The 12,522-nt window shown below is 42.9% G+C and overlaps 1 protein-coding gene across 2 annotated transcripts in view; it reads right to left on the bottom strand.

The window, feature by feature from the left end:
• arid1ab (AT rich interactive domain 1Ab (SWI-like)) overlaps window positions 1-12,522 on the bottom strand; it is a 53,859-nt gene that overhangs the window by 25,968 nt on the left and 15,369 nt on the right. For both annotated transcript variants that reach the window (XM_031741717.2, XM_031741718.2), the window contains exons 2-4: window positions 5,684-5,905; window positions 2,659-3,360; window positions 1,723-1,830 (exon numbers count right to left, since the gene is read on the bottom strand). In XM_031741717.2, the coding sequence (XP_031597577.1) occupies window positions 1,723-1,830; window positions 2,659-3,360; window positions 5,684-5,905 (1,032 nt within the window). The remainder of the gene's footprint in view (window positions 1-1,722; window positions 1,831-2,658; window positions 3,361-5,683; window positions 5,906-12,522) is intronic.

Raw genomic sequence — 12,522 nt, 5'->3', positions numbered from 1 at the left:
CCAACCAATCACTCACACTATTTGAAGTTATTTGCTTGCACTCCCTCAATCCCACACATCACCCTCCAAACTCGGCTCCCTCACTTTCATTCTTTCTTATTAATGATCTCATTTCTCACTCTCCTTCCCTGAGGCCCAGAATGAGGTTAGATCTGCAGTCTGACCTATAAACACTGCCATGGAAACTGCAACGTGTTACAGCGAGACACCTCTTTAACACGGAGCATGGGGTGGAGGGCTGGTGGAGGGTGAGTGAGTGTGTGTGGGGTTGGGGGTTCTCTCACCTTTATCTTAGCCAGAGGGCTATCAGATGCCAGATTTGCTTCACTTTCAACAATCCTTATCCAGGCAGAACTATTTTTCCACACTTTCTGATTTCTTTGCTCTTTAAGAGCAAATGGAAAACGGGACTTTGCTCGCTCGTGCTATCGGCTTCTTGTGGGAAGGGTTGGGGTCTAAATTAACAATATAGCGCTCTTTACCTCTCCTTCAAAAATTCTTTCTTCTTCTTGTGCTGTTGTCACTGATATCCAGATACTACTGAATTCAACTTTATTTATACAGTGCCAAATTACAACAACAATCGCCTCAAAACGCTATATTATAGAGTAAAACCTAGAATAACAGAGAGAAACCCTCAACAATCAGATAACCTCCTATGAGCAAGCACTTGGCGACAGTGGGAAGGAAAATCTCCCCTTTAAGAGGACGAAACCTCTAGCAGAACCAGGCTGCAGGAGAGGGACAATGATCTGCCACGACATGTTGGGGGAAGTTTGGGAAGATTTGAAACATACTTGGTTTCAAATCTTCCATCTAGGTGGGAAAAATTGCTCAAGATACTGTGAATTTAGCAACAAAGCTATTACTCCACTAACATCTGCCGAACAGAATATTGGGCCTTTTTCTACTAAAGCACATGATACCCACAGAGTTGTGATCATGTATAACATTTCCATCACATTGCTCTGAATAGACTGTGCTTGTGAATCCAATGGTTTGGTAGTCAATCGATTGCACGCTGGGATCCAAAAGCCAACATTTACTCCACATTTGTATGTTTCCTTCACTCTGAGTGCATTTGTCACACTATACAAATTCACCTATGAAGTAACTCAAACTGAATCACAGAGCAAAGCCTAGTGAACATCAACTGTTTTGAGAAATAAGTTCAATTTTAGTCTTAGCTTCAAGCAGGAGAAATGGGTACAGAGTAAGAAACACCAGGATGGGATTTGTTTAAATCTCATTTAAGGGGTGAACCCATGGTCGAGGGGGTTTAGGCGCTTACCAAATCGGCTAAAGCAGCCTAGTTCCCGGATCAACACCCAGCCAGAACTTTGCTGCATGTCATTCCCCTGTTCTATCCCCACATTTCCTGTCAATCTCCACTCCACTCTATCGAATAATAAAGGGAAAATATTATAACATGTTCACAGAGGCAGCCATAATGACATTTGGAGCAGGGTGATTTTCCTCTACCACATATGGCTATAGATTCTGAATCCAATCAAGTCTGACTAACATCACTAATTATATCACTGCTGTCCTACATGTTGGGCTGACTATGCGATTACGATTACAAATGGTTTATAAATGTTAGTTTAAAATGCTACTTCTGTGGGATACTCATCAAGGGCGTCTGTGAATCTGGTCTGTGGAGTTCTGGCGATGAAACCTGCTACAAAATTCAGAAGTTAAAAGCGAAGACAGAAGCCTCACCGGCAGACTGGATGGCCGCGCCTGCATGCTGTCTTCTTGACTGCTCTTGTTGGGCTGGTTAGATGGAGGAGCGCTGGACTGTGAGCTGAAGGAATCCTGGGAGAGTTCCTGATCAGAAGAATGAAGACAGGAGACAAAACGGACACAATATAAAAAAAATAAATAAAAAAATCTCAGAGTCGAGCATTTATTGCTGCTTGTTCCCTTTTTGCAGTGCACAGCTAATATAACCGCTGTCACACTGATACAAATAACAGATCTCCACTGGGCTGGATAAATGTCGAGAGCCGTGACCGACTGTGATTTGAATATTTACTGTACGTCATATTTGTGTCGCCACAGGGATCACATGGCACGGGAAAACTCGCTGCTTATTCTACAGCTTGTGCTTCAACTTCAATTTATCATATTTTTTAATTTATTTTTTTAATAAGAAACTACTAAAAACTGCCCCGTTCTGTCAACAGTCTTGTGCAGTCCATTTCCTGTTGTTCATACTATCCATTTAACAGACAGGAGCCTGTTTAATTAACTAAGTAATTAAAGCTTAATTACCAACAAAGCAGCTCTGAATGGGCTACACCAAAGGTTTATTCAAAAGCTCTCATGGCTGTTTCACTCTTTAACCCTTGCAGAGCAGCATCTCACGTCTTCCATGTGTTTTTGCTATGGAAAGCTGAATGTGCAATGTTCTTTTCAACCGACTACTGACAGTTATCAGGTGAAGGCATTTCCTGGGAAGCAGGCAGTTTTCAGTTTGCAGTGCCACTGTTAGATCGGCACGGACATCATTACAGCACTGATTAAGTACAGTAAAGTCAGGAGCATGTGTCAGCGCAGGAATCTCCTGCTAATGGAAACACAGTTGCCCCTGACACAGCACATCACATCAAATTACAGCTAAAGTGTTCTAATAGAGTTTTGTGTGAGGATTACCTGTGGAGGAGGTGGGAACCTCTGATAAGGTGACTGCTGCTGCTGCTGCTGTTGTTGTTGTTGTTGTGGTGGTGGCTGCTGCTGCTGTTGTTGCTGCTGTTGCAGCGGGGGTGTCTGAGAATATGGTGATGGCTGGCCCTGCTGGCCATGACCTGGAGGCTGTTGGGCTTGAGGTGGTGGACCTCCTGGTTGTTGTTGTTGTTGTTGCTGCTGCTGCTGTTGTTGTGGTTGTTGTTGTTGTTGTGGGGGCCCTTGCTGCTGCTGCTGTGGGGTTTGCTGCTGTGGTGGCTGCCCTGGCCCAGAGGGTTGTGGGTACCCAGGCTGGCCCTGAGAGCCCTGTTGACTTTGCGGACCAGGTCCCTGCTGCTGCTGCTGTTGTTGTTGTTGACTCTGCTGTTGCTGGGGAGATACATAGGGTGGCTGTCCTGGCTGAGACTGCTGGGGCTGGCTATACGGAGGCTGACTCTGAGGAGGGCCGTGGGGACCTTGAGATTGTTGGTATGGGGGTCCTGGCTGCCCGTGTTGGCCTGCAGTCTGTGAAGGATGGCCCTGTTGGGGGTATGAAGGTCCAGAGGTCCCCTGGGGTTGGCCAGAGTATGGAGGTTGCTGCTGTCCAGGGTGAGGTGCAGGGCCATGCTGACCATAGTAGCCCTGACTTTGCTGTCCATAGCCTCCTGGGCCCTGTTGTCCATATGCTGACATCTAAAAAAATAGGATATCAGTTATCAACAGTAGTTTATTTTCAAAGGGGAAGACTACCGATGCTTGAGCTGAAAGTGCGAGCAGACTCAACCAGGCACAGTTTTACTATCCGGAGCCCCTCTGTGGAATATCAGTCACTATCTGAATACAGCATGTGTGCTGACGGGATCTGCAGAAATATATAAAAATAACTCAATATTCAAAGTCACCTCTTTAGTTTTTTCCCCCTTTTCTTTTTTTTTACCATTCATTCTCCACAGAGTAATCAGAGCATCTCTTCATCTTCCTCACAGATTAAACGGAAAAGACAAACTGCCCCCCCACCCCTCAGTTTGAGTGGTGTGTTCCTCACTATAAACTGATCAGTCAAAGCACATAAGAAAAAGCATCCAAGTGTCGGAATTCAGCCGTGTATTGCTTTAAATTACTGGCATGAAAATAAAAATTGAGTTTTGACTTCATCTCCTTGAACTTCAATATGAGCCTTTTCATATTCTGCCCGAACCTGCTCGCGGAATGCCTTTCAATACCAGTGTTTTCGTTTCATTACCCTCAAGGAACATGGAAGGAGAAAGCGCTGACCTTGTGAGGAAACACTGTAATAAGAAAAGAAGAAGGGGAGGGAGCCATGTGTGGGGTTTTTTCTTCTTCGCAAGGGGACTGAAGTGGGATTGGGGGGGGGGGTGTTGCTCAGCTACTCAAGAACTATAAGAAAATACAAGATAGTAAAGAATGGCCTCACATTTAAAACAACATGAAGTGGCTGTATTGTATCTGTCTGACAAAGGCGGGGAAGCCGTTTTCTTCTCTGCAGGGCACTTATCGAGTCCACGGTCAAACACCAGGCAGGCCAGTATGAGATAATCACACCACACAATGGGCACAAGACCACAGGCAGCGGACGCACAAGAAAAAGGCTCGACTCTACGGGATTTCCCTGCATGCGTTTCTCTGTTAAGATGAACTGCCTGGCTGAGAGAGTTCAAGAAGGGGCTTATTCCTAGCTATGAGTAAGTAGCTATGGCAAACTGGATGTTTGCCGTTTTCAATTGGACAACGCTGTCAGAAGGTGCTGCCCACTGTGCCTGTCGACACAGCTTGGATTTCCCCCCCATCTTTGGCTTTCAAGCATGAAAATAAATCAGACAGTGGGAAACTGATGGGCTGCTCTCTTTTGGGTCTATCCCTGTAAAGAGTTTTTTCCCCCTCTTCTTTCTTCAGAGTCTTTTGGGATTCAAGTGAAAAAGATACTGAAACACAGTTTGGAGAGACTCTTCAGAGGAGGTTCATGGATGTAGTCGAGGAAGGCGCGCAAAGGGTTGGGTGTGACAGAAGAGGCAGAATTTTGGTTGGGGTTTTCATCCACCCTAATACATAGCCTATTATAACCTATTATTTTAAGTCCTGTTTAAGTATGCAAGGTAAGTGACACTAAAGGTGACAATGACAATATTACTTTGATGTCTAGCAGAGCAGGTGAACGTTATTTGGCAATGCGTTAATGCACTTTAACTTCTCTACTTTACAAGATATATCTGGTTTAACAAACCAGATACAGGGTCACACTGTAAGTCTTTCAGATCTTTAGCTTTTTGTTCAATTACAATTGTTATGCTAAGCTAACTGTCTGCAGGCTCAGAAATGACATTGGTAATCAACACACACACGCATACACATCATACCACGCCATCTTCCCGATGACAGTCAGAACAGGGTCGTGCCTTAATGGCTTTCAACTCCTTAAAGTCACTGTACCTGGATACATGACATTTGTTAAATATCTTCTGCTAAGGAAGGGTTGTTTTGACCTGGATTAGACCTTCTAGTAATGACATAGTTGACCCAATGCTCTATTACTCTTGCAGTATGGCAGAATAGTGTCACCCCATCGATACTACAGGCTCTCCTCTCAAACCATGCTGTAGTTTCTTATCCTAGTTCATGTCTTCTTCTCACTAGATGGTGCAAATTTATGGAACAAATTCTAACTGCACAATGCTGCTTTTTAAACTCGACTGCTCCATATCACCTCACAAATGTGTTTCTTGTCATATTTCTTATTCAAATGATTTTACTTTCCTTTTTAAGGACTTTTAAATTTATGCAGTAAACCAAAATGTACAAAAACATCTCATCACCTACTTAGTGGACAATCTGCTAAATTTACTGACATAATTAATGAAAAGAATTTAGCCTAAATCACCAGATATTTAAAAAAAAAATCTACACAGAAATGTCTTAAGTCTCTGTGACAGCAAATATTGGTTCTGTAAGGTTTCAATTAAAACTGTACAAATAGAGAGCCAAGTTAATCATTACTGACCTGTTGTCCGTATTGCATGCCACTCATGGTTCCGGGTGGTCGGCTCTGCATCCCCATAGGGTACCTCTGAGGGCCCGGAGGGCCATAGCCCTGCCCTGGGTAAGAGCCTGCCTGCTGGGGTCCAGGCCCTGTAGGAGGTCCTTGCTGCTGCTGCGAGAAGGGGTTGGGCCCTCCATATGGCTGGCCGCGCATCTTCCCTACCTGGTCCATTGGGCCTGGAGGCTGGAGGAGATACAAAGAGAATATGTAATACATCCATGAAATGACTAAATAGATTGCTGGAATGACAATTCTGACATTAAAGCTGTATGGTGAAGCTGACTTTAGAAATAACTGTGTGATCCACACAATTATTGTGATTTTAGTGCTGATGGTAATGGCATGTCTAGAGTCCCTATTAGAGGGTTCAGTCATACCTCCTAACAAGCTCTATAATGATAGAAATAAAGGGACCTTGTTCCGAGCACAGTGATGTGACAGGAAAGGATGAGAAAATGCAGTCCAGGTCAAATTTACCTAGAGTTATTTTAGAACCTTTTTTAGTGAGTTGTCTTGAGAAGGCATTACTCAGCATGACTCCACTGCAGTGTGTCCTATGAGCATCATCTCATAAACCAGCCACAGTGTAATCAAGCAAATATAGAACAAAAAGCAGAAGGGAGGGAAAAAAACTGTAGTGGATTTACTTTCCAAATAGAAAGGGAAAAAAAATTGGCCATGAATGAATGAATAAGCCCACTACATCCGCCAGGAGCATTTCCCGGCCCAGGAGATCATTGTGCCAGTGGGTGGATACTGTTACGGCGGAGACGTTGGTAAAGGTTTCTATGAAAATAAGCTTAAGGAAGTGGAAGTGTCTGCGGTGGCTGGAGCTGTGCCCACCTCTCAGCTGGAAGCCATGTAAGGATAAGGGGTTGGATGGTGGATGTAGGGAACGACCTAGGGCATCCTGGACTCGTAGAGATTCACACGGTAAAAACAGGGAATGTTACGGAGTCAGATGGCATATTCTGGGTTGGTGGTGGTTTATAATGAGGTAGCTTCATCTGTCAACAGCTGGAACCACTGTCATAAAATGTCTATGTCATAAAGTGTGTGTGTGTGTGTGTGTGTGTGTGTGTGTGTGTGTGTGTGTGTGTGTGTGTGTGTGTGTGTGTGTATATAAAACACATGGTGGGATCCCTTCCAACACAACACTACCCCGGCATGAAAAAAAAAAAAAGTATATCCAATATTTCTAAAAAATTAATAAAATGGGATTTCACTGCAGCATTATTAACTGGTCATCAAGTGGAGAAATAAACAAACAAACAGCAATTCACAACAAGTTTTCTGCTCGTTTGCCATGGTCTGATGCCATCAACACATCACACTTCTGACAGCCTGTGCGTGTTCCCATCAAACCCACCGCAGCGGCGTCTGAAAGTACAAGCCACAACGGGGTCTTTGAAGTAGCAACACCTCCTGGCCTGCTGACCTCGGGCAGCAGACACAAAGCTTTCATTGCTTCCCACGGTTATTAATCTGTGTGCAAGTGTGAGTATGAGTGTGTCTGCGCGCGCGTGTGTGCGCACGGGTGTGTTTTTCCTCCCCCAAAAACCTCTTTTCCTCGGTTAAGGGAGACAACCACTGGGGCTATTTATAGCCAGTGAGACGGAGAGGGCAGTCTGCCGAAAATGTAACAGGTCCCAGCTGCACTGCTGTTTGAACCCGGGCCAGGGCTTGCTCTTCCTGGGCTTTAATAAAGCAGCAGGCTTTGGCACTCTATGAATGACAGTGCTGCAATGAAAGAGGGGGAGGTCGGGGTAGGGGGTGACTCAGTAGGAGGCTTGTGTGTTTGCAAGTGTGTGAAAATATGAGTGTGTGTTGCGGAAGACTGTAGCTGTTGGAGGTGGTGGTGGGGGTGTGTGGAGAAGGGGTGGATCAACAAGCTGTCAGCGTGGTCAACCGACATTATCCAAGATAACATATTCCACTCCAGATTTTCCCTCTAGCCTCCCCCAGGCCACACTCTCCTGAGCTCCTCCAGGTTCAGAAGAGTGTGTGTTTGTGTGTTGTGTCTGTGCAGGGAAGGAGTAGGTGGGAACGGTGGGAGGTGGGATGGGGTATCTTGCACTCCCTTGGGTCATTACCGCCCGCACCAGGGGAAGAGGTAACAGGCTTCACTGTGACCTCTAATGCACTTTTAACCCGAGACTCGAAGAAAGGACTGCTGCCCCCCCCTCCCCAGTCATGCCAAGATAGGAGTCCAAACATCACTCTGCACAGCTTAAAGATGACTGGTAGAAAGCAGTGAAGCAGACACCACATTGTTGCTGGTTTTTTTACACATTTCTAAAAGTTTCTTTTGTCCAATTATGGCAACGAGGAGCCAAGAGGAGAAAAAAAAAAAAAAAAAAACTGGAGCGGTTTCTTTCACTGGACAGAAATATCCTATAGCTCTTTTCTAATGAGCTGCTTAAGCAGTTAGACGGAGCCTCCTGAGTCATCTGTAAAGTGTGCCACCGAGGCCTGAATCACTGGTAACGTCCTCCAATCCACATGAAAAATGACTAGCATGCAAACAAACTACAAAAGCCGGCACACTAAAGGTAAAATCTATTTCTCATTTAGACAAAAATCTCCCAGCGATGACTGGGCCATAAAACAATCAACCTTTCTTCCCCTCACCAATTTCGGTCGATACTTTTGCCAGCAGTGAGAATATTTCTAAATGAGCGAACAAACTGGCTTTTCCATTAAGAGCCATGACAGCTCGGCGCCCAGCTCAGCGGGGAGAGAGCTCGCAAGTACGACTCGACTACAATCGGGGTTTCCAGCCCAGAGTGGAACGTGCATAGTAACGGCTCCCGAAACAACCACTCCTCTCCCTCTCGTGTCTCAGTTATCACCCACTCCACAGATGCAGATAGGGGTGCTTTGATCAGGTCAGGAGATGGTTAAGTTGAGCGTGCTCTGTTCACAAGTGTGTTAACGTATTTAAAATTAGGCTTCATTTTCTCATTTTTTGACTCATAACTATTAAACATTCTAAATCTTTTCTGTAGGAAAATGAGGTGAAAAAGCCAGACTGCACTCCATTGAATTTTTTTGTGTGCAAGTTGTGCTTCTAAAGATTATGAAAACAACATTTAGAAGAAAAATTTATTTGTCGTATTCGTTGAATCAATAATGCTCTTGTTTTGCAGTTTTTCCACTTTACGTGCACCAGTTCTCCCAGTATACTGACAGCATAAATGTATTTATTTTCCCTGATATACCCGCAGACCTTCCACGGTGTAGGCTCTAGCTTGTGGGGACTAGCAGCTGCCCTACCTGACAGGCTTCATGAGTTCATGGAAATCCACTCTTAAAAAAAAAAAAAAAAGTTCAACAAATGCATGATGCTTCAAAAGCCTGAATTGAGCAAGTGTTTTTAATCGCTGATGACATTACTGACCACAATAATTTGTGATTATGACTTGCCACAATGAGCAGCACGGCATTAACAGATTTATAAACTTTGTTTCTACGTAACGCAACTATTGTAATAATTAACTGCAAAGTCACTGACCTTTTTAGAAATCAGTGAAGCATAAAAAATAACTACTACCTTGAGCCCTATTTTGCAGGCTTTGGCCTTCATACGCGTTAAATCACAAAAAAACCCCCAAAAAACAAAAAAGAAAAACATAAATTATAAATCTGCTATTACACTACTGGCAATGTGGAAAATTTGATCTGCAATGTAGTTAGTCAATTAGCATTCAATAACCTGTTTGGATAATTAAAGTAGCTGAAGCCAAACTCCAAAAATCCAATGAAATGCCATCATGACCACACAATATGGGTGGGACGTGTCTAAAACCACGCTCAATATAATCTTATCACATACATGTTTTGGCTCGATGGGTTTAAATGCATATGGTTTACAGCTCAGCATAAAGATGAGGAACGCAGGGTGTTTGTTTTACCTCTCTGCCTCATTCGATCATGTTAACACATCTGTACTCTGCAGGCTGGGAGATAGCTGTGGCCGGCCTACTGCTCGGCACTTCATTGATCTGTTTACCAGTATTTTCCTTGCATTGCTTAAGTTGTTCACATCGGACACACCATTACACATCCTTCAAATTCCCAGAGAGCTTTTGTAGAGGCCTTTGTAGGTGCGCGTATGTCTGCTTTAACCCAACTAAAGAGTCTACTGCATCTTGTAGACAGAGGCCTGTGAATGCTATACAAGAGTCTGTTCCTTGTTTTCTTGCTTACAGAATTAGCACTGCTGCTGCCCCTCAAGTTGAGAATTTTATCAAAACCAAAAAAAATGAATAAAAGTAGAATTATGTTAGCAAAGATTAGCAGTACAAGGCTGAGGGGAAAAAATTCCAACAGAGGGGATAAATACATATAATTTGTTAGTTTCTGATCTATTTAAAAGGACACTGGATTTCAAGGTGAAACAGCCATATCTTTAACAGTATGGGCATGGTTGGTGGTTGAATGTTCAAGGCAAAGGACAGAAAGAGATTCGTTTCTGATGTATCACAGGAGAATGTCAGTGGTTTTGGTGGTGAGGGCAAGATGGACACAGCGGAAAGACGATAAGGCACGCAACACTACCGAGCTGAGTGCAAGTGCTTTGAATCCAAGTGCTTTGAAAGACAAATGGTCACAATAAAGGTCTCGCAGAGAAACCTGCCACCTGCCACTTACTGGCAAAATATGGTTCATCTCATGGAATTTATAAAATTACTTTCTTACAGCAGACAGTATTAAAAGCTAGATTCTCAATTCCAGTTTTTCAACAAAGGCCACTCTGTGAATGATAAACATTCGAGTCTATTTTAGAACAGCATTTAACACTTTGAACTATTTCCCCTTTCTTGGCTAACCAATTGACTTTGTCCGTTAAAATCCCCACAGTGTACGGCAGAGAATTCAAATGTTATGTTTTGACTGAAAAAATGACATTAAGTTCCAGTTTACTTTGATATACAATAAAGATGCATCAAAGACTAAATTCAACAGTCTATGCAGAGCTCTCACCAATTTTAACATGTTAGTTGCTTTTTGGTGTTACCTTGAAAGGGCTTTTAGCATGTTGCCATGACACAGCCAAACAAATTGCACTGAACATTAAAACAACACAACATTTGGGAGAAAAAAAGACCTCAGAGAAACTGTTATATTTATTGTTCTACTTACAACCCCCCCCCCCAAATTAACAGGTAGCGCTCTCTTGCTTGATGGCTAACCCTACGAGATGTTAGCAACCTTTAGACATATACTTCTGGGTAACAATAGCACTAAATTAGCTTGGTCACATTATAACTCTTCTCTTTTATAATCTGCTTTCCCCATTTAGTGTCATTTACATACACAACACACACACATATATATTTTTTCCTGCTGTAGCATCTGTGTGGTGCCACTGAGAATCAGAGAGGATATCCCTTATATGGTCATCTAAAGCACATAGCACACATCTTCTGTAGAAAGATTATGAGGGGCAGCAAATAAGAAATTAAATAGAGGCTCATTTCAGAGAGAGGAGCAGTAGCAAGACTCAGCACAAGATAAATTAAGAATTATTTTGATCTATGAATCATGCAAAGCTATTATGATGGAGTCCAAATATAAAAATAAGGTTTCGAAAAGGATCATAATAGATGTCCGTGAACTTTTAACATTTACCATGACCCTGCGACTGCCAGTGGTTTACTAAAGCCACGCAGAAACAACATAAAAGAGCAAATCAGACAACAAAGGAAAAAAACATGGTATCTGAAAATAACTAATTTCAATTACAAATAAAATATTCTATCATATTCTATTCTCATGAAATAAACTGCTTGTCATATAACCGGTGAGGTGGTGTGCCCGTCACTGTCCTCAGCATTTAGCCATAAATCAGAGTGTAAAATAAGTTAACATTCATTTTCAGTGGGCATTAAATTTTTAGTATGGCATTATAAAAGTAATGTGACTTTGGGGGGGGGGAAAAAAGATGTTCTGTTGTGTAGGGGAATTCCCTGACAAACACAGATCAAACGGTATGTGACAAAGTGTTGCAGCAACCACTTTTTCCTGTCAGGTTGATTTTTCTTTTGTTTTGTTTTTTTTACACCTTTAGAAAGGTCACTGGCATCTTTTCATGTGAAAGATGAAAAATATGCCAGTAACCAGTATTCTATGGAAATAATTTGGCATGCCAAAAATTATTAGAACTATATTTCCTCAAGAATAATACATAATAGATTTAAATCAATAAAATTTACACTAAAACCTAGGACGGAGGTATAAATACACTCATCAAAACGTATTACAAACCCCCTCATCAGAATCAGTTCAGGTCTCTGAGGTGTTTGTTTGCAGGCAGAATCTCACGAAACTCTTGGCACATTGTTCTCGACTTGACATGACTTAAAGGTGTACAACAAACCTTCCTCACGCAGAAGCCTTAAATATGCGTGCCGGATTGTGTCTCAAGCCACAACACGGTACTCTTTCCTTTTTCTGCTCAGTCATCTAATCAATTCTGAAGGAAACGCTTCCCCTCCTTTTTTTCCCTCTGTTCCATAAAAAAATAAAAAAATAAATAACTACAATTAGCACATGGCTAATCTGCATAGAGGGAAGCCAGAGCACTCTTGGCAGAAGAGGTTGCACGGAGTATATTGTGTCATGATAACAGGGCTGCTGGTGGATATAGCAACTAGTCAAAAGCGCGTGTGTGACATGGGGTTGGGGAAAGGGATTTGTCAGGCACTGGGGAGGGTGTAGTGGGTGGGGCAGAGCTTGAGTGCAAAGCAGAGCAGATGGACCGAGGGGGGGGACTGCTGTTAATTTAATCCGCCACA

This window comes from Oreochromis aureus, linkage group 22 (genome assembly GCF_013358895.1).
Source record: "Oreochromis aureus strain Israel breed Guangdong linkage group 22, ZZ_aureus, whole genome shotgun sequence".
Lineage (NCBI taxonomy): Eukaryota > Metazoa > Chordata > Actinopteri > Cichliformes > Cichlidae > Oreochromis > Oreochromis aureus.
Note: the sequence above shows the minus strand (reverse complement) of the source record. Positions and strands in the feature narration are given on the sequence as shown.